Below are 23,487 nucleotides of genomic sequence, written 5' to 3'. Positions count from 1 at the left end.
GTCAGAAAGCAGTGAAATAACATATTCAAAATTCTGAAAAGAAAAAAACTTTGTTGACTAGAACTCTATATCCAGCAAAACTGTCTTTTGGAAGCAAAGAAGAAATCGGGACATTGCCAGATAAACAAAAGCTGAAGGAGTTCATCTCTCAAAAACCTGCCCTATAGGAAATAATAAAGAGAATCCTTCAGACTAAAATGAAAGGAAACTAGAGAGTAACTCAAATCCACACGAAGAAATAAAGAGCATAAGTAAAGGCAACCACATGGGTAAATATAAAACAACATAAGGGTATTATTTTATATGCAACTCTTTTTTTCTCCAACCTGATTTTAAACAACTGAATAAAGCCATAATTACAAATTGATGTGCACACATTATATAAACATATAATTAATATGACACCACCACAAGGGGGTAAATAAACTAGGTTCTCATAAAATGTTTGTTTACTTGTTTATTTTTAGAGGTAGCATCTCACTCTGTCACCCAGGCTGGAGTGCAGTGGCACAATCATAGCTCACTGCAGCCTCAAACTTACTCACTCGGGCAGTCCGCCTGCCTCAGCCTCCCGAGTAGCTGGGCTGCAGGTGTGCACCACTACACCCAGCTAAATTTCTTTTCTTTATTTTTTTAGAGATAAGTGTCTCTCTGTGTTGCCCAGCCAGGCCTCAAAGTGTTGTACTCAAGTGATGCTCCTGCTTCAGTCCTCTTGCCTGAGCCACCTGAGTCACTGGGATTGCAGTCGGGAGCCACCACCTCTGACTTTAAATTTTTACTTTACAATCCAAGATAACCACTAAGAAATAAATGACATGGGAATTAAAATGGTACACTAGGAAATATCTAATATAAAAATAATGCAATAATTGAGGAATAGAGAAAGAAAAGACATAGAACAAATCACCAAATTAAGTAAATTCTACATTATCAGTAATTATATTAAATATAAATGGATTAAGCACTCCAGTTAAAAGGCCAAAGATGTTGATAGAGTAGATTAAAAAACAGAATCCAACTATACAAGGTCTACAAGAGACACTTTAGACTGAAAGACACAAGGTTTAAAGTAAACAGGTGGAAAAGATACATTACACAAAAAGTAACCAAAAGACACCTACTGTGGCTATACTAATATCAAAGTACACTTTAAGAAAAAAATTATTACTAAAGGCAAAAGACATTTATAATATATATCATTATATAGTCATGATGATATGTATTTTATAGTTATATACTCTATAATACATTTCTAGAAAGACATAAACTATTGAAACTAACTCAAGAAGAAATAGAAAATTTTAATAGATTTAAAACAAGTAAGGAGATGGAATTAGCAATCAAAAACTTAAAAAACACAAAAATCCCAGGACCAGATGGCTACACTGGTGCGTTCTGCCAAACATTTAAAGAATTAACACCAATCATTCACAAACTCTTCCCCAAAAGGGAATAAGCAATGAGGAATGCTTTCCAGCTCATTCTGTGTGGCCAGTATTATTCTTATACCAAACCAAAGACATCACGAGAAGAAAAAACTGCAAATCAATATCCCATATGAATATAGATGTAAAAATCAACCAAATAACAACCTGGATCCAAACAGCATGAAAAAGGATGATGTACCATAACCAAATGGAATTTATTCAAGGAATGCATGGTTAGTTCAACGTAGAAAAACCAAAAAGACGCCATCTTAATAAGGACATAAAGCACATGATACCTCAGTAGACACAGAAAAGCAATTGTCATAAACCAACAGCTTTTCATGATAAAAACACTGAATAAACTGGGAGTAAAAGGGACCTTCAGCCTGATAAAGGGTATCTCTGGAAACCCCGTAGCTGACATCATACTAACTGGTGAGAGACTGAAAGCTTTCCCTCTAAAATCAGGAACAAGACAAGGGTATCTGTTCTTCCTACTTCGATTCAACATTGTCCTGGAGGTTCTAGAATTTAGGCAAGATTTTTTTTAAAAAGGCTACCAGAATAAAAAGCAAGAAAACTATTTCTATTTGCAGATGACATAATCTTGTATAGAAAAAATCTTAAATACAACAGCAGACTATCAAGCTGATAAACGATGTCAGTAAATTTGCAGGATAAAGAAAAAATTCATTTATAATAGTATCAAAAAGAATAAAATAAATAAATTGAAGTATAAATTTAAGGACATGGATAAGCAAAAGTGGCAAATCCATTTTTAATGGATTTTAGTGGAGCATTATTTAGCCATAATAAGGAATGAAGTACTGATACATGCTCCAAAGATGAACCTTGGAAATGTGTTAGTGAAAGAAGCCAAGCACAAGTGGCTCCATATTATATATCCCATTTATTTGAAATATACAGAATAGGGGAATTCATATGGTTAGAAAGTAGAATCGTAGTTGCCAGTAATGGAGAGGAGACACAGGAGTGACTCAGTGGATACAGAGGTTCTTTTTGGGGTGATGAAAATATTTTGAAATTAGGTGGTGATGTTGGTTGCACAACCTTGCGAATGTACTAAAAACCACTAAACTATATGCTTTAAAAATGAATTCTATGGTATGTGAATTATTTCTCCATTTTTTAAAAAGTTGGTATAAAAGAAAAAAAGTGACTCTAAGGCTATTTATGCAAATACATCTCTCAGTACTGGAATTCTAAAATATCCTTAATAATATATCTTCAATTGAAATGTTCAGTGATAGTCTGGAAAGTCTTTAATATGTAGTTTCGTTCAACGAATTATGCTCTTAAAAAGAGTTTGGTGCACAGAAATAATTCATTAACATTTTTAATCTTTTCTACAATAATCTATGAAAATCTTTCTTTATATTTCTTGCCTGGCTTGTTCTCCCAGGAATTAGGAAGATTTTCTTTATACACTAAGTAGAACTATTTATAAATTGTATTGAGTTTTATATGGCCATCCTCTGCTGGAGATACTATCTAATAACCACATTGTTACATTTGTTTATATTAGGATTTTTAGATCTTGGTTTTCGTTGAGGGAGTGGCAGGTGGTGGTTTGAGACGGAGTGTCTCTCTCTGTCACCCATGCTGGAGTGCAGTGGCGTGATCTCAGCTCACTGTAACCTCCACCTCCCAGGTTCAAGTGATTCTCGTGTCTTGGCCTCCTGAGTAGCTGAGACTACAGGCATGCGCCACCATGCCCGGCTAATTTTTGTATTTTTAGTAGAGACAGGTGTTTGCCATGTTGGCCAGGCTGGTCTGAAACTCCTGGCCTCAAATGAACTACCCACCTCAGCTTCCCAAAGTGCTGAGATAACAGGTGTGAGCCACCATGCCCAGCCTCAAGGGGTATGTATTTAAATTTAGTTGCATAATGGTTTCTTTTTAGATAATATAAAACATCAGATCTTTATATGGTTAAAATATTCTTTATGTAAATTTATGATCCCAAGAATTTCTGGGCTCATAGTCAAATTTTTTAAAAGTGATATGTGATCTTTAACAGATTTTAGATTAGTACTCAACAAAACAAGTTTTTATGTAAAAATTGCATGATGATCGTTCCTTTCCAAAAATTTTCAGTGAAGGTCCTGAACATTGCTGTATTCTATTCATTGTTGGTTCTTAATTTTTTTTAATTCAGTATTTAAAGCTTATTACATTCAAGTATAATGCTTCCATGAATGTCCTCTTAAGTTTGTCTTATTGTGGAAAAGGAACAATCTCTTAAGATAATGTACCTTGCACTATGTATATATATGCGCGCAAAGTATTGGCAACCTTTCAGAAATAAGAATTAAGTTGCCTCTTCTTCTGGAGTAGGATTGCACCTACTGGTAGAATTGGATAATTATTTCACCTGAGGAAGGGCTCTTTATTCAAAAACTGACTCCTGGTTCGTTTAATTAACATTTATTCTAATTAAACCAGTCCTTGAAATCTGAGCTGTTTTAATATTTCTAAATAATAGCTTTCCTATTATACCAAAAGAATGGAATAAAGTTTGTACAGGAAGAAAAATAATTGGAACTGAGTTGAGCAGTAGGCATGAGAATGTGGCAGGAGGTGAATGGATGCTACAAACAAAATGACTTTCCCTCCCATTACTTGAGTTCCTAGTAAAATAAAGTATGCAAAATGATGCCACTTGATTTTTCAGGTTCTCAAATTAAGGTGCATTTCTCAGTGGATTGATACTCAGCCTTCTGGGGGAAAATGTTTCGGTTTTACTCACTTGATAGTAAGCAAAGTGGTTTTAGTAAATAAAATAGCTTTGAATGATAATATTTTGTTTTAGTACACAATGTATTTTTAGTCAATCAGAACAGGAAACATTTTAGTGGTCAAGTTATTGCGACTAATTTTTTAATACATGCTTACTCAAAGAATAGACTCTTGTGATTTCTAATTAAAGTGATTCTTTTCTCCCAAATTAAAATTTGGGTTTGATTTACAGGTGAACAGTGTTGACCTCAGAGCCGCTAGTCATGAGCAGGCAGCAGCTGCATTGAAAAATGCTGGCCAAGCTGTTACAATTGTTGCACAATATCGACCTGAAGGTAATAACATTCTTATTGTCTGTAGTTATTGCTTATTTTAGTTTTTAAAATTATTCCTCTTTAATAATGTTTAACTTCCAAGCTTCCTTTTTGGTGTTTGGTTTTTTTTTTTTCTGATTTGCTAATCTAGTATTTGTTTAGTCTGAACCTAGTTCTTTTTCGAAATCAAAAGTTGTTTGGTTTTTTGGTTTTTGAGATGGGGTTCCACTCTTGTTGCCCAGGCTGGAGTACAATGGCGTGATCTCAGCTCATCCCAACCTCCACCTCCCAGGTTCAAGTGATTCTCCTGCCTCAGCCTCCCAAGTAGCTGGGATTACAGGCGTGCACTACCACATCCAGCTAATTTTTTGTATTTTTAGTAGAGACGGGGTTTCTCCGTGTTGGTCAGGCTGGTCTCAAACTCCTGACCTCAGGTGATCCACCCGCCCCGGCCTCCCAAAGTGCTGCGATTACAGGCGTGAGCCACTGGGCCCTGCCAAAAGTATTTTTTAATGAGGTGGGAACTGGCATCCGCAAGCTTAACCCACATAACCCCATTATGTGGGTTAATTTAACTGTTTATTTTTTTAAATCTGTTCTGTAACTGAAGACCTATCTTTTAATGTTCCTTTTACTACTTTATTGATCTGAAAAAATAATAAAAACCATAAGCAGAGATACTAATAATGCCCAAAAAATCAGGTCACCCAGATTTTTTCTAGTTTTTGAATTAGGTTATAATTATTAATATCAAGATTTAAGACACGTTTCTAATAGCTGTTACTGCCGTTTAAAATAAAGAGAAGAATGCCAAGTTTGGGGTATAATGTGTGTCTAGATGGTAAAGTATCATGGGTGTGACCTTACTAAGTTCCTAGGGGAAGAAGGTGGTAATGGAAAATTTGAGCTCATGCCGTATTACACATATGTAAGACTCTAGTGTACATCAGCATAACCACAACCCCAGTAAAACCTCAGTGGAATTTAAAAAGCTTAAATACCCAAAAGAATACATAGTGTATTTGTTGATGCTCGTAAACAACATAATGAAGAAGGAAAAAATGATGTGAGTAAAGGAGCTAAATGAATAATTCCATAATTTATCAACTAATTACATTTATTATTTTTTGAAGCAGAATTTGTTTTTTTAATCTAGTATGTTTTTTAGCTGATCACAGTAGCATGTTGAGCGTTGCTTGGTCTTTCTTAAGTATAGGAGATTCTGTCTAAACAAGGGAAATTTTGTTTAATTGGGAGTAAATTCTGAATATTAATTCACATTAACCAGACAATAGGGACTAACATATGAAGTCAGAAGGTCAATTCATTAATTTTTGTGAGAAACAAATCTGCCAGTGGGACCCCATGTACTTTTATCTTCTGGCCAACACATTCCACCCCGTAGGTACACTATATGGAAGCCAAGTTACAGTCACTCGTTCCTTAGTATTATAGACAGCCTCTCATTTATATAAGGAATACAAACTTTTTAGGTGTGGTTACGGGTAACTTAATATCTGCTCCCTGACCTCAAAACACACAGAACACACAGAAGCAGTAAGAAAAACAAAACATACACATATGCTCCTACCCACACAACTTCACTTCATATTTACTAAAACTAAGAAGGTCGGTATAATACCTGGACAACCAAGTGGAGGTAAAGACTCCTTAAGCAGCTGAGATCTTGCAGAAGCCACAAGGAAAGAGGGGAGGAGTTAAAATATGGAATGTTAAGAATGCTTCGTAGTGTCAGAAATTTAGGATATGGTATAAAATTGTACCTCTTAAAGGTGAGGGGCTCATTTTTGAGGTATAAAAACAGGAGCCTTTTTTATTGCAGGTCTTGGGAAGTAGGGTGAGCAGGCTGGAGCAGAAGCCACTCATGATGTGGTTTGGTTTAGAAGAGCAGAGGACCCATATTTGGATAAAGCAGCCTGCCTCTGTAGGATCAGATAATGTGACAGTATTTGGGTTTTAAAACCTCTAAAAATGTCCTGTGCCTCCATCTTTCCTGTGCCCATAGACTCTGAAATAGCTACTCTAGCAAAGTAGCAAAGTAATAAGTACTTTTTTTTTTTTTGAGACGGAGTTTCACTCTCTTGCCCAGGCTGGAGTACAGTGGTACAATCTCAGCTCACTGTAACCTCCGCCTCCCTTGTAGGTGGGATTACAGGCACCTGCCACCACGCCCAGCTTATTTTTATATTTTTAATAGCAACGGGGTTTTGCCATGTTGGCCAGACTGGTCTCCTGAGCCTTAGGTGATCCGCCCGCCTCAGCCTCCCAAAGTGCTGGGATTGCAGGTGTAAGCCACCACCTCCAGCCCCAGTAATAAGTAATTTAAAAGTAGCCTCACATGCATACAAAGATAATAAGAAGAGGTGGGGAAAAGCATCAAAGCTTAGTAACAGATTAGCTACACGCACATACAACACAAAAACATTAACACAAATCAGATTAAAATTTAACCTTAATGTTTTGCAATTTATGCATTCACTTTGAAAGAAGACCACAAAGTAGAAATGTAAGAACTATAGGAAAAGATGACTCAATAACCAAAAAAAATTAACTTTGAGCTGGCAGAACCCAGGAGAGAAGAAAGCAACCAAGTTAGTGAAATTAGACCACAAACACAGAGTCACTGCAGAAAACCAGGAGACATAGAAGATACAATAGAAAAAGTAGACAAAATGAAACCGAGAAAATCCGAAAAGATTAAAAGAAAATGTTAGAAATGGAAGGTAATTATTTGTACAATATATACATAATTAGACTTTCTGAAGAATAATTTTAAGGAAGAGAATAAATGTCTTAAATTATAATTCAATGCATTCAAGAAAACTTTCTTGAAATAAAAAGTAATAATCTTTGTATTAAAAGGGTACAGCGTAATATAGGGAAAATTGACTCCGAATGGCCAAAACTCAGACATTCTTGTTAATGTTTATTAAGAAAGAATTTTTTCGGACCCAGGCAAAAATACCAAGTCACGATACAGGAGGGAAAATTGGTTGATAGGAAAAACTACTCTAGTGCTTAGTGAGCATAGTACAGAACAAAAATAGTTAATTCACTTGTAATCCCAGCACTTTGGGAGGCTGAGGCAGGAGAACTGCTTGAGTTCAGGACTTCAATACCAGCCTAGACAACAAAGTGAGACCCCATCTCTACAAAAAAATCAAAAATTAGCCAGGCATGGTGGCACATGCATGTGGTCGCAGCTACACAGGAAGCTGATGCAGGAGGATCACTTGAGCCCAGGAGGTTGGGGCTGCAGTAAGCCGTGTTCGTGCCACTGCAGTCCAGCCTGGGCAGCAGAAGGAGACCCTGTCCAAAAAAAAAAAATCATTAATTTTTACCATTTTTATAGTTAGTGGCTCTTAAGTTTAATTTACCCCTATATGCACTAGATACACTTTCCACTGATAGTTAGCAAGGGTGGGCTACTCTTATCCTAGGTTAGTTATTGAATGGGCCCAGGAATTTCCCTCTCACTGTCTTTTACTGTGCTTGTATTGTTTGGTCTTTCCTTCTTTATTCTTTCTTTTTTGCTTCTTTTTGTGATTTCTGCACTTTTCTTTTGTATGAGCCTTTCTAGATGGTACTCTTTTTATTTAGTTTTATTCAATACTTTCACCTATTCTAGTATAGATGAAGCCATTTTTGTATCAAGGAGAATTTGCATTCTTTGATTATTTAAATAGCAACTATTTAGTAGATACATCTATGTTTCAAGGGTTACTCTTATGTTGATTACTCTCACATATGTGTCTTATTTCCAGACATCTGAACACCACACTTACATGTCCTATTTGATTTCTTTAGCTGTATTTCTCAATGTGTTTCAAATTTAACGTTTATGAAATTTAACTTTTTTTACTAGCTCAATAAATGGCACCTCCATTCGTGCTTAAACCAGAAGCTCAGGAATCATACTTGACTCCCTCCCCATTCACAACCTCTCAGTCACAGCCACTAGCCTAGCCAGAGCCACCATCATCCCTTACCTGAATTACTGTAAAATCCTCTAACATGTCTCCTCACTTCTTTCTTAATTTTCTCCAATACATTCCCTATTCCTCAGCCAAAAGGATCATTTTAAATACAAAAATTGGGTTGAATTATTCCCCATTTAAAACAATATCCATTTTACTCTTAATAAAACCCAAATCCTTTAATAGGCCTGCAAGTTTCTTTGTAATTGTACACAGCACAGCACATACGATTTTACTTCATGCCTTCCACTCTTTCCTTTGCTCCTTAAGCTCTAACCATACAGGCCTTTTTTCAGACCCTTGGCTGTACCAGATTATTTCCTAATTCTCTGCTCGTTCTCTTCTTTCTTAGAATATTTTTCCCCTGTTCTTTTGATGGCTAGTTTTTCTGTCCCATTCTCATGCTTCTATAAGGATGTACCCGAGACTGGGTAATTTATAAAGGAAAGAGGTTTAATTGACTCACAGTTTCAAAGGGCTGGAGAGACGTCAAGAAACTTATAACCATGGCAGAACGGAAAGCAAACATGTCCTTCTTCACAAGAAGGCAGGAGAGAGGAGAGTAAGAGCCAAGTGAAAGGGGAAGCCCCTATCAAACCATCAGATCTCATGAGAACTTACCGTCACAAGAATAGCATGGGGGGGAACCACCCTCATGATTGAATTACTTCCCACCGTGATCCTCCCACCACATGTGGGGATTATGGGAACTGCAATTCAAGATGAGATTTGCGTGGGGACAGAGCCAAACGGTATCAGCTAGTTCCTTCTCATAGCACTGATATTTTTACTTTATAACAGTTACACAATTTATAGTTACATGTTTATTTAGGTGTCTATTATTTAAGGCTTGCTGTATTCTCATAAAATACGTAGCAATATCCTTATTTACAGAGGATGAAGTAGACTTAGATAACAAAGTTAGCAATAGCTAAGATTCATACCCAGATCTGTTGCCTTCAAAGTCCAGATAGTTTTCACTGAGAATATCTTGATGAGTCTGGTGAAGTGATGTATGCTGTATTCTTTTACCACGGCTATGGTACTTTTGCCTAATGAAGGCAAAGTAAGTACCAGCGGAGCACAGAAGACAGGCATTGCATTAGAAATTTAAAAGGAGGGAGATTATATTGCCTGGCTGATAAAAGATACCATAGAGTGGGATCGAGGCGTAACTGGGAACCTAAGAATGGATAGGATTTAGATGGGCAGAGAGAAAAAATGACATCGTAGGTGAAGAATAACAGACGACCAAAGATAGGAGAGTTAAAATTTTAAAGTATGTTTTGGGTACTTTAAAAATTTACCTGTCCTCATTGCTGTATTGCTGCTTACCTATGTCTGCTTATTAATCATTGATACTGTGGCTTCATATTTTGTTTTAATATTATATATTTTTAACAGATGTATTTTTGTTGTACAGCACATTTTAAAGAAAAAAACATATTTTAGATTATCAAAGCATAACTACTATGAGGGCCGAAGATAGAAGTTGAAGAGTCAAATTTTCTTTCTCAGTGAGCTCGCTATTTTAAGAAGTACAAAAGGAGTCACCTCACACTCTGATAATCATCATCTTGCAGTTAGTATCTTTCCTAAAGGCTTGGGATTCTCTGCCTTATTGATAATCTTACATACATACAGACAGACAAAGAGATAAAGGTAAGCTTTTGGTAGAATTAAGTTTTTTATCTTTTAGGATCTATGGCTTGCCTTACTAGTCTTCCAAAAAAGTACTATTATGGGTTTTTGAGCTTATATACTTTGAACTTTCTTGACTTGGATTCTAATTATGAGGAAAAATAATCTCTACAAGACATATGAAGGAACATTATCTTCTAACTCCTGTCAGTTTTATTAATTCCAAAGGCAAGGAATAATTCACTTTGAGGGGGGCCTTTACTGTTAATCTTTTTGTAGAATCGTTATCAGAAATTAGCTGGACGTGGTGGCTCATGCCTCTAATCCCAGCACTTTGGGAGGCCTAGGTGGGAAGATTACTTGAGCCCAGGAGTTCGAGACCAGCCTGGACATGGCAAGATCTCATCTCTACTAAAAGTTTTTTTAAGGTTTTTTAATTAGCCATGCATGGTAGTGCACACCTGTAGTCCCAGGTGAGGCAAGAGGATTGCTGTGATCTCACCACTGCACTCTCGAGCCTCAGCGACAGAGTGAGACCCCGTCTCAAAATAAAAATAAAGAAACATGGGAACTGGAAATATAATACTGTACTTGTTTTGGACTCCATATCCCAAAGTTATAAAATTTTATCAAATACTTCCTAGTCTATAGTTTAAGAATCTCTTGGCCGGGCACAGTGGCTCACGCCTGTAATCCCAGCACTTTGGGAGGCAGAGGCGGGCGGATCACAAGGTCAGGAGATTGAGACCATCCTGGCTAACACAGGGAAACCCCGTCTCTACTAAAAATACAAAAGCAAAATTAGCCAGGCATACTGGCGGGTGCTTGTAGTCCCAGCTACACAGGAGGCTGAGGTGGGAGAATGGCGTGAACCCGGGAGGCCAAGCTTGCAGTGAGCCGAGATCGCACCACTGCACTCCAGCCTGGGTGACAGAGCGAGACACTGTCTCAAAAAAAAAAAAAAAAAAAAAAAAAAGAATCTCTTGTGATAGAATATAATGGTAAAACTGTATGCCATGCATGGTACGAACCATGTTACGTTTATTAACTCTTAATTCCCAAGATAATCCTCTAAGTAAGCACTGTTATCCCCATTTTACGTAACAGTTGAATAAGCTACACCATAAAGAGACTAAGTAATTTGCTGGTTACACAGCTGTTAAATGGTTAAGATTTCTTCTAGTTCCTTTTAAGGGAAGAAAAACCTTTTCCTCCACCCTTGTATGTTCAATAACGGGGCCTGCGAATTAAACTGACAGAAAAAAAACAGATTAACATGAAAAAAAAAGTTTCTTGTATATGGATGCAAGAGGCAACAAAAGAAATACTGTAGCTAGCTTGTGGATAAAGTTAAAAACTTGTATACCTAATCTAGTAGGGAAAAGGAAGGAGGGAGAAACAGCTTTTATTGGAAAAACACAGACATTTCTTTAGGAAAGACAGGTTTTTAGGAGAAGAGATGGGGGATAAAATTTGTGGTAACGTTCGTCTGAACTGGTATGAGGGGCCTTTCCATTCTTCGGGGCCATCAGACCCCTCAGAGAGGGTATTTATGGGAACAGCATTTCTCAGAAGCTGCACCTTTTGGTCAGTTTAGAGGAACTCCAGGAAGGCTTGTTTTCTGCATCTGTTGAATCTCAGATATCTTCAGCTTAAAATAATCTCTGTGGCAACTCTGGGGTTCTTGGTGGGTCTCCATACCCTGTTCTCACTCTTTCAACTACAGCTAAACTCTTGGAGTCTCTAACCTCAAATATTTAATCTTATTGTTCCTCAAGAGTATTAGGCCAACTTTCAGAGCTTATATGTCAATCTTTTGTTCAGAAATCATTAATTACATTGTAATAATACCATAAAAGAAATAAAGCAGAAAGAATTAAACTCAATATATAAGTTAAACTTACTTTCTCTTTCCCCTAGGTTAGGTCTTATATTTGTGATGTAGTTTATTTTCACACGAAAAAAACTGTTTGGTGTTATAATCCCTATTTTTGCAAGTGACTGAAGTCTAGAAAGGTTAGGCCATAGTCACTTAACTTTTCTGCGCTTCAAAGCTTTGATTAAAATCTTGAGTTACAGAGGTAGATTTCTAACACCCAGTGTCCTGACTTTATTTTCATTATTACTTCTTATACCAACCAAAGGGAGAAGAGGTAGAGATAATCGGGGGAGATTGCAGTGGACTAGTGGCATTTATTTGCAGGCATTTGTCATTTCTTATGATTTTCGTAGAAGATACGTCCTTAAATTTTTTTTCAGTCTCCTGCTTTCCCACTTTCCTTGCTGTATTTTTCTACACACCTGTGCTAAGTTGACCCTTCAGTCTCCTGCTTTCCCACTTTCCTTGCTGTATTTTTCTACACACCTGTGCTACAGCTGACCCTTGAACAACACAGGTTTGAACTGTGAGTGTCTACTTATGCACGTGCTGTTCAACCAAACTGGGATAGAAAAATACCATATGCCTATCGGATTCCACAAGGCCTCCTGTTAGACTTGAATATACATGGGTTTTGGTATACGTGGGGTTCTAGAACTAATCCTCCGAGTATACCAGAGAGCTATTGTACTTAAAACAACTAACTTGCCTTCTTAAAAATCGTTTTCCTTTTTCTTCTGTAGGCCAATTTGTAGTATCCATCCTCTTGAGAGTTGTTTCTCTTGGGTTTAATATCTGTGTTTAATCTATTTTATTATAGTTATAAATGAATGTTTTCCTTTATAGGGATTGCATGTTAAGAGATTGAGGAAGTCCAATTTCCCCCATACCCCTTCTTCACTTTCCTCCACCTTTTTACTTCTAGTGTGGAGGTGAAAACAAAGGTTAAAATTTGAAAGGGGAGATCAAATGAAAAAATCAGCTTTTAAATATCTCTCCTTGTATAAGCGCACACATACTAACTTGTAGCCAGCAGTTCAGATACTTCCTAATATGTTTCATGACAAGAAATAGGTTTGATACAGGAATTTTTAAGATGTTGAATGGAGAAAATCTCTTATGTAAAATTACAGCTTTGCTGAGTTTTGATGTAATTTCTAGGAGAGGAATGTAAATGACAACTGAAAAAAGGGATGAAACTCTTCTGTCAAAATAAAAACTTAAGAAAATAGGTGTGGTGGTTAGCACTTTGGGAGGCTGAGACAAGAGGATCACTTGAGCTTAAGAGTTCAAGATCCCCTGGGTAACATAGGACACCCTGTTGCTGCAAATAATTTTTAAAATGAGCTGGGCATAGTGATGCATGCCTGTAGGCTCAGCTACTTGAGAGGCTAAGGTAGGAAGATTGCTTGAGCCCAGGAGGTCAAAGCTACTATGAGCCATGATCGTGCCACTGCACTCCAGCCTGGATGACAGAGCAAGACCCTGTCTCCAAAAAAACCTTAAAAAAAAAAAAAAAGGATAAAGAAAAAATATATATTGGTGGGACTGTTTAAGAAAATATACACAGAGCCGGGCGCGGTGGCTCATGCCTGTAATCCCAGCACTTTGGGAGGCCGAGACGGGCGGATCACGAGGTCAGGAGATCGAGACCATCCTGGCTAACACAGTGAAACCCTGTCTCTACTAAAAAATACAAAAAAACTAGCCGGGCGAGGTGGCGGGCGCCTGTAGTCCCAGCTACTCGGGAGGCTGAGGCAGGAGAATGGCGTAAACCCAGGAGGCGGAGCTTGCAGTGAGCTGAGATCCGGCCACTGCACTCCAGCCCAGACGACAGAGCGAGACTCCGTCTCAAAAAAAAAAAAAAAGAAAATATACACAGAATGGGTAAAATGTGGAGATTGATAGGACTAAAAGTATCAATTGATTGAAACAAAAGGAAAAAGTTAGAATCTTAACTAGGTAAATGAAATAGAAGGTTTAAAGGAAAAGTAACTTTAAAATGCTGAAGTATGTTTTGAACATATAGAAAGGTGGCTGTGAGGAATTGTCAAGAGTAAGGCAAAGACTTGGCCAGGCGCAGTGGGTCACGCCTGTAATCCTAGCACTTTGGGAGGCCAAAGCAGGCAGATCCCTTTTAACCAGGAGTTCAAGACCAGCCTGGCCAACTTGATGAAACTCTGTCTCTACTAACAAAAAAATTAAACAGGCATGGTGATGCACAACTGTAATTTCAGCTACTGAGGAGGCTGAGGCACAAGAATCGCTTGAACCCAAGGGGCAGAAGCTGTAGTGAGCCAAAATTGACCACTCTACTCTGGCCTGAGCAACAGAGTGAGGTGGGGTAGGTGGGAAGACTAAGCAAAAACTGTGAATATGAAGATCTGAATACAGTGAAAGAAATAAGTCACAAATTTAAGAAATCAGGAATTGACTTAGCTCTTCAGTGTCTTAAATTTTTAATATCTGAGACTATGTTAACTGCTTTGTAGTAGCTTAGTTACTCATTAAGAAAGGATATTTTCTGCATCACTGTAAAAAGTAATGTGTTCTTTTTACAGAAAGCTTTTAAATCTCTAAAATGTAGACTATTTTAAATCACTAGGACTTCTGTTAATCAGATCAGCGAAATTGCTAAAGCTGATAGCGCCGCATGAGACGTGATACGCATCTTATTTAAAACGCATCGCAGAGCTTCTAAAGTAGTAAGGAATTAGCAAGCAAAGCGTGAAGGGAAACGAGGAACTCAGGGCTAAGGAAGCACAGAAGTCTCTCGTTTCAGGCGTGACAGCGAACTGGCTTGGGAGAGCCAGTTAAATTTTCAGAAATTTTCCAAACTAAAACATAGCCTTTATTAAAAATAAAATTATACAGAAGTACAAATAAGTTACATTTAAAATAGTAAAATTAAAAACAAAGGTAATAAATATTGAAAAGTCATCACTTCCTAGTTGTCTTCTAGGAAGTAAAATAATAGAAACATAAACCAGTGGGACTAATAGAAAATACAAAAAGAGGGCTGGACGCAGTGGCTCACACCTATAAATCCCAGTACTTTGGGAGGCCAAGGTGGACGACTCAAAAGGTCAGGAGTTCGAGACCAACCTGGTCAACATGGGGAAACCCCCGTCTCTACTAAAAACACAAAAACTAGCCGGGCGTGGTGGGGCGCGCCTGTAGTCCCAGCTACTCAGGAGGCTGAGGCAGGAAAGTAGCTTGAACCCCAGAGGGGGAGATTGCAGTGAGCCCAGATCGTGCCACTGCACTCCAGCCTGGACAACAGACCGAGACTCCCTCTCAAAAAAAGAAAGAAAAAACAAAAAGAGGTAGATTTAAAGCTGAATCGCCCAGAACTCCTCCTCTCCCTCAAAAAAATTAGGAAAGCCAAACCAAAATTTGTTTAAAATCTACAATAAAACTAGGCAAAAAGATGAAAGATATCCTATGAACCCCAAATATAAGCTGATGTAAACAAGGTATTAACAGCTACAAAACCATCTGATATCAGCATCTGTGTAAGGGGATATAACAGGAGAAGTCCAGTGTTAACCAGTACTCACGACAAAATGCAGTAGGTTAATTTGAGAACACCGAGTGAACTGTAAGAGTTTTTATACAATCTGCATGTTGAGTGCAAAGAATCTCCAGTAAGTTATGAAGGGGCCACGAGCAGTCTAGGCCCTACAACACAGTTAACCAACTATAGCTCCCTTTCCATTTAAAGCCCCACACTAAGGAAGAACTGCTGGGAATAAAATCCAGATTGAACAGGATAGGGATAATAGAGCCAAAGGAAATAGAAGGTTCAGATTAATGGGGGTAAGTGAAGTTTCAGGCAGTCTCACAGTATCTGAGATCATGTCTTTAAACACTTGAAAGAAACAAAATGGAGAGTTCTAGAGCTGTGAAGTGAGAAAACCTGTCTTGACTCGTAAGTCCTCTGTAAAAGTTGAGGAAAACTAATTTCATATAAAAATGAGCAACAATCGAATCCCATGGAAGCCTATTTGAAAATGAAAATAAGGATTAGTGTAGTATCTCCACAGACAGTAAAGCTGTACCAGAAAGACAGTTTATGACGCTAGTGTCAACTAAAATTAATATTTCAAAACAAGTTAAAGAAAAATGATAGAATATGTGGAAGAGCAACATCAATAAGTTGATAGAACTCAGAAAATTAGTAGAAATAAAGACACGGTCTTAAAAACTAAATTTAACTAGAAGAGACACCTTTCCTTAAACCAAGAAGGTGAAAAAGAAGAAAAATTTTTAAAGCAAAAATAGACCTTCTCTTTCTACAATTTGATCAGTTTAGTCCTAAAGCCATTAGGTAGAGCAGAGAAAAATGGTTTAATCTACACCTCAGGTCTGGAGAGGTTTCGGAGAGCTCTGGTGGCTCATTGGACTTACCCATGAGGATGGCTTCCATGCAGGGTAGTGCCTTGGTTCAGGAGTGAGAGCCCGAGGGCTGGTGAGGAAAGCACATAGGGAATGCTCAGAGCCCAGTCAGGGAAGTAGATGGTTGTTCAAATTGAGATTGACCAAATTAATATATTAGGTTATTGTTATTCATAATTTTCACTGTTGAGAAGAGTTACAAATATGGAAAGGAAGAAAACTTAAATATGAATCCTGTAATACTGCATTAGAATTGAAGAAATTGGTTTGAAGGGATGGTTTTCCACTGATACAGATGTAAGCACAATTATCTATATCAGTGAGTATGTATCTGTGTGTATGTAATTTTCCCTGGCTCTGCCCACTGAGAGGGCCTGAGCCTAGTGCCACCCCAATAGCAGTGAGCACCTGGCACCCAGATCTTGCCTTGCAAATATTATTCCCCACTGAAATTACTAAGGCTTTTTTGACAAATGGCAGGTTCCCCAGATGTCAGGCAAAGGAAATGCTAGATTGTTCTGTAATATCCTTTGCCAGAAAACAAGACTCAAGGAATATTGGAGACATGTCAAATGGACACAGAATCTAACTTCAAGGGACCCTCACTGGCCAAATCAGGAACAACTTCAGCGTTCATTTCGTGGTAATAATGGCGTATTATAACCCACTGAATAAAGTAGGAAATAATGAGTTTTTACTCATATAAATAAATGAATTAATTGAAAGTTTGATGAGAATGGAGAATTGTACGCAGTTTCAGTAATTTATTTGCAAAAGGGAAAAGTAACTTTACAGTAGAGAAACCTGACAGACACAACTTTAATCAAGTGATAAAGTTAATAACATTGGTAATGGGACAAATCAAAATGGTGTACCACCTGATACAGGTATGTCGGGTAGAACATAACATCTGTGATATTCCTGCCAAAGTTGGATAACCTCAATCTAATTGTGTGGAAACTTCAGGCAAACCCAAATTGAGAGAGATTCTACAAAACAGTTGACTTGTAATCTCCAACAGTATTAATATCACAAAGTCAAGAAAACACTGAGAAACTGCTGTGACTCAGAGTCTAAAAAGATACAACACCTAAATGCAGCAAATGATTTTGAATTGGATCCTTTTGCTATAAAGAACATTATTGGTGGCTCTTCATAGGGTTCCGAGCATTAAATGGTAGTAATGTATTAATGTTACTTTGATTTTGATGGTTTTGTAGTTATATAGGAAAATATCTGTAGGAAATACACACTGAAGTATTCATGGGTGATGAGACATCAAGGAGGCAAATTGCTATCAAATGGTTCAGGAAAAACAGTTGGTGATTGCTTTAGTCTTTAAAAAGATATTAGTAAGAAGAAAGAAAGAAAAGAATTGAAAGTGACAGATATAGAAGGTAGGCAAAGAATATTCAACATGCTTGTAATAGGAGTCTCCTAGGAAGAAATCCAAAAACAATGCTAGAAAATGCCCAAGCAAGAAATATTTTCTAAAATTAAAAAAGTTATTTCAAACTACTTATCAAAATGCCATAATAAAATGATTAGAATTTAAAGGAAAAAAAATCTGGAATTCCACTTCCCTCCCCCATCAAAAAAAGAAAGAAAATTCTGTTGTTCTTAGTTTATAGAAGACAGTGGAGTGAATATACTCAATAAAGAAAGAAGCTGAATCAAACAGACTTTCACATATAAAGAGTGGAATCAAATGTATCAACAAATAATTAGAGTTATAGTGTTCGTATAAACACTTCCTGGGGAGAGAGAACAATCTTCAGACATCCAAAATGATAGGAGGAGGGATACTGACATAAGGACTGGTGTTAGCATTAATGAAGATGATTATAAGGAAGAGGGTGTATAATATGAAAAAGCTATATACTCTGACAATTTTGATAAGGTACAGTTATTACAAAATGAGGGAAGAATTTGCAGATAATATGAAAACAGAATAAGCTTCCTAATTGTTTTAAAGTATTTAACTGGATATAAAAGTATAGTATTTGCAATCAGATCTGGGAAGATTGCTTGTAGGAGGAGACCAAAAGACAAAAGCCAAACCAAAGCTTGCCATTAGAACAGAAGGACAAGTGAGTCTGAATTTTTTTTTTTTTTTTTTTTTTTGAGACGGAGTCTCGCTCTGTCGCCCAGGCTGGAGTGCAGTGGCGCGATCTCGGCTCACTGCAAGCTCCGCCTCCTGGGTTCACGCCATTCTCCTGCCTCAGCCTCCCGAGTAGCTGGGACTACAGGCGCCCACAACCGCGCCCGGCTAATTTTTTGTATTTTTAGTAGAGATGGGTTTCACCGTGGTCTCGATCTCCTGACCTTGTGATCCGCCCGCCTCGGCCTCCCAAAGTGCTGGGATTACAGGCGTGAGCCACCGCGCCCGGCGTGAGTCTGAATTTTTACACACACACTTAAAAGAACAAACCATATAGTAAGACTGTGCTCCGGTTACTATTGCTTCATAAGATACTACCCCAAGCTTAATAGATTAAAACAGCCTTTTAATAGATTTTGTAGGTTAGGAATTCAGGCAGGATTCTGGCTGGATGGTTCTTGTTTTCCTTCTGGCATCAACTGAGGTCACTTAGTGGGACTTGGGTGGCGAATGAGCTGCTTTGGAGGGCCCAGTTTGGCTTTGCTCCCCTTGTCTTATGCGTTGGTGGTACTGGCTGGAAGTTTGGGCTCGGACTACCATCATGTGACCTCTGCAGTGTGGTGGTTTTAGAACAGTCTTGTTACGTGGTACCTGGCTTCCACTGAACGAGCATTACAGAAGAACCAGGCAAAAGCTTCATGGCCTCTTCTGATCCGACCTTGAAAGTCACACGGGATTACTTTCACATTTTTTGTCATACAAATGACCCAAAGCACTAGCCCAGATTCCAGGAGAGGGGAATTAGATTCCGCCTCTGATGGGGAAATGGCAAGGTCACAGTGTACAAGAGCATGGGATGCGGGCATCTTTGGAAAATACAATCTGCTACTGGTTTATTTATGTTAAAAGCTTGAATAAATAAGACAGGATGATAAGAATAGAACTGAGAACAAACAATTTCTGTCACATCAAAAGTTAATTCATGAAAACAGACAATTTTCAGGCTTGCTAATAAAGCAGAATTTAACCCTGTGAAGTATATAAGAGTCATACGTACAACAAAGAAGTAAAGGTTAAAAACAAAGGACTGCATATAGCTGTATTTAAAAAAAAAAAAAAAAAAGCATGGATGACATCTTTATATACTGTGCAGTTATCTTCTGGATATACTTACTTTTTTTTTTTTTTTTTTTTTTTTTTTTTGAGACGGAGTCTCGCTCTGTCGCCCAGGCTGGAGTGCAGTGGCGCGATCTCAGCTCACTGCAAGCTCCGCCTCCCGGGTTCATGCCATTCTCCTGCCTCAGCCTCCCGAGTAGCTGGGACTACAGGCGCCTGCCACCTCGCCCGGCTAGTTTTTTGCATTTTTTTTAGTAGAGACGGTGTTTCACCGTATTAGCCAGGATGGTCTCGATCTCCTGACCTCGTGATCCGCCCATCTCGGCCTCCCAAAGTGCTGGGATTACAGGCTTGAGCCACTGCGCCTGGCCCTGGATATACTTACTGTTAAGTGAAAAAAGCAAAGCAGAGAAATGTGTATTCTACTGTTGAGGAAAGAAGAGAAATGTTGGCTGGGCGCAGTGGGTAATCTCAGCACTTTGGGAGGCCAAGGCAGGCGGATCACGAGGTCAGGAGTTCGAGACCATCCTGGCCGACATGCTGAAACCCCGTCTCTACTAAAAATACAAAAATTAGCTGGGCGTGGTGACGTGTGTCTATAGTCCCAGCTCCTCGGGAGGCTGAGGCAGAAGAATCGCTTGAACCCGGGAGGCAGAGGTTGCGGTGAGCCGAGGTCGCGCCACTGCACTGCAACTTGGAGACAGAGCAAGACTCCCTCTGAAAAAGAAAAAAGAGAAATGTATGTTTGTGTGTATATATACATACATATATACAGATATAAAAATATGGAATAAATGTAAATGTATTTGCATGTTTGTGTGTATCTTTATATTGTTTACATGTTTACATATAAGGATCAGGACAGAATAGGATGAGAAAAAGGGATAGAAACTGGACTTTTAAATACCTGTGTTTTATAGATTTGACTGTGGAGTTATTTTACCTATTTATAAAATCAATAGGCCGGGCGTGGTGGCTCAAGCCTGTAATCCCAGCACTTTGGGAGGCCGAGACGGGCGGATCACGAGGTCAGGGGATCAAGACCATCCTTGGCTAACAAGGTGAAACCCCGTCTCTACTAAAAAAAAAATACAAAAAATTAGCCGGGTGAGGTGGCGGCGCCTGTAGTCCCAGCTACTCGGGAGGCTGAGGCAGGAGAATGGCGTGAACCCAGGAGGCGGAGCTTGCAGTGAGCCGAGATCCAGCCACCGCACTCCAGCCTGGGCGACAGAGCGAGACTCCGTCTCAAAAAAAAAAAAACAATGAAAATTTTAAAAGGCAAATTGAAGTTGAAAGTAAAGTACAAATGAATCTAAATGTGTGTCCACTTGGCAACAGTAATACTCAGGGAGGAACTATTCCAAGTAATTTTGAAATGGTAATTGGCCAGGTACAGAGGCTCGCACCTGTGATCCCAGAGCTGTGAGAGGCCAGAGCGAGAGGATTGCTTGAGGCCAGGAGTTCAAGAGCAGCCTGGCCAGCATAGCAAGATGCCATCTCTACCAAAAATAATTTTTAAAAAGTTAGCCAAGCATGTTGGTGCGCACTATGGTCTCAGCCACTCGGAAGGCTGAGGCAGGATTGCTTGAGCCCAGGAGCTCAAGGCTGCAGTGAACTGTGATTGTACCACTGCAGTCCAGCCTGGGCAACAGAGCAGGACCCTGTCTCTGAAAATAAAAAAAGAAAACAATAATTCAACCATACATCTCTAGCTATGGCCTAAGGATTAAAAGCTACAGGAAATAGTTAACTGTTTACGGTAATCATATCATGGTAGTAGTGTTGGTGGTGTAATTCACTGTTGTAAATGTCATATTGGATAAAACAAGTAAGTCATTATGCCGGTACTTTTGTTCTGCTGTTTCCACTATCTTGAGAACCAGAATTACTCATATCCAAGAAAGCAGATACAATGCTAAAATAGAAGAGATTGAGTATAAACCCAGTGATCCTAATTTTTCATTAGAAAAACCAGTATAAATTCATGATATATTTTTATTATCTCCATTCATCAATCTGTGGTTTAGCTGTGTCTACATGTACTAAAGACAACTTGCCATGGATTGATAATTATTTAATTATGATGGATACATTCTATTAAGGCTATTTATGTTTTTTTTTAAGTGTTTTATTATAATTTTGAAAGGATAGTAAAATATTTTGTTAGATATTAATGTGGAACTTTAAATGTTTCTAAGCTTTTTGATGAATTATTGCTTCAATTGAGCTTATTATCCATAAAATAAAGTTGATGATGATGGGCCGGGTGCGGTGGCTCAAGCCTGTAATCCCAGCACTTTGGGAGGCCGAGACGGGCGGATCACGAGGTCAGGAGATCGAGACCATCCTGGCTAATACGGTGAAACCCCGTCTCTACTAAAAATACAAAAAACTAGCCGGGCAAGGTGGCGGGCGCCTGTGGTCCCAGCTACTTGGGAGGCTGAGGCAGGAGAATGGGGGGAACCCGGGAGGCGGAGCTTGCAGTGAGCTGAGGTCTGGCCACTGCACTCCAGCCCGGCGACAGAGCGAGACTCCGTCTCAAAAAAAAAAAAAAAAAAGTTGATGATGATGGTGAAAGGAAGACTAACTCAACGATAAACATGCTTACTCTTACTCTGTCATCTTAACCTATACAAACTCCCAGAGAAGTTGTTTGCTGTAAGACAGGCTTGAAACTCAAATTGGAAATGACCTAGTTGTCTGCAATTTGTTTGTTGTAAATAGAGGGGAAAAAAAGATACGTGTTTATAACCATGTAACTGCAGTATTTTTTAAAAAGTGCTTAAACTTTTGTTATTAATAGATTTAGTAGTTTTTAATATGTAGCTTTAAATAGTTCATTTTCAAAATCATATTTTGGTATAAAAATATTTTTAATAAAAATATTCGTGAATGTTACTTCAGATTGTTTTTGTGTCTTTTGAATTTTGACAATTTATAAATTATAAAATGAGTTAAAATAAATTTTATCACTTGTTTAAGGCATATTTTTCCCTTTAGTGTTGACCCTGCACAAGTTCCATATTGAAGTATGTAAAATGAACTGATCGTCTCAAGGGGAAAAAGTCAATAATCAAAGCTTCTAGTGTATTAATTATTATTATAGGTTTCTTCCTTAATATAAAAATTAGAATAAATCCTGATTTTTAAAATTTACACTTAAATTCAACAGTAATAAGATTACTGCTGTCTGCTGCGTGGAAATTGTCATTTAATTGACTAAATGTGGTATAAACTTTAAAAGAGCATGTAGAAAAATTCTAACTCAGCCAATTCTAAATTATGGTACATTTAGGTTATTAATAATTTTTTTTTGAAATTTGTGTGTTGGGCAAAATCTTATGCATATTACTATTTTAAGGTTCTAACCACATTTAATCAGTTATAGGACAGTTTACCTATATAACATGTTATCTTCATATAACTTATTTTTTGAAAATACATCAATTTATTTCTCTTTTTCTTCCATCAGAATACAGTCGTTTTGAAGCTAAAATACATGATTTACGGGAGCAGATGATGAATAGTAGTATTAGTTCAGGGTCAGGTTCTCTTCGAACTAGCCAGAAGCGATCCCTCTATGTCAGGTAAATTTTTTTACTTCTAATTATGGCAACTCTTAGTTATGAATGTAAATTGTTTTATATTTTTCACTATAACTTATTTAGTTTTACCATAAGAAAATATATTACAAATCAGTGTTGTTTTTTATTATTGATTCTCTGACAGTGTGTCTTTCAAGAATTGGAATATTGTTGAATTAATACTTTTTTTAATGAAAGTTATGTTATCCTTGAGTAATAATGATATGATAAAGGAAAAAATTCTGTGGACCAGAAATTGTTTTCAGATT

General features: G+C 37.9%; 1 protein-coding gene across 21 annotated transcripts in view; it reads left to right on the top strand.

The window, feature by feature from the left end:
- Positions 1–23,487, top strand: part of DLG1 (discs large MAGUK scaffold protein 1) — a 276,675-nt gene that overhangs the window by 205,568 nt on the left and 47,620 nt on the right. For all 21 annotated transcript variants that reach the window (NM_001266294.2, XM_028843322.2, XM_015132614.3 and 18 more), the window contains 2 exon segments: positions 4,420–4,522; positions 23,107–23,221. In NM_001266294.2, the coding sequence (NP_001253223.1) occupies positions 4,420–4,522; positions 23,107–23,221 (218 nt within the window).

Source organism: Macaca mulatta, chromosome 2 (assembly GCF_049350105.2).
Source record: "Macaca mulatta isolate MMU2019108-1 chromosome 2, T2T-MMU8v2.0, whole genome shotgun sequence".
In the NCBI taxonomy this organism is placed as follows: Eukaryota; Metazoa; Chordata; class Mammalia; order Primates; family Cercopithecidae; genus Macaca; species Macaca mulatta.
Note: the sequence above shows the minus strand (reverse complement) of the source record. Positions and strands in the feature narration are given on the sequence as shown.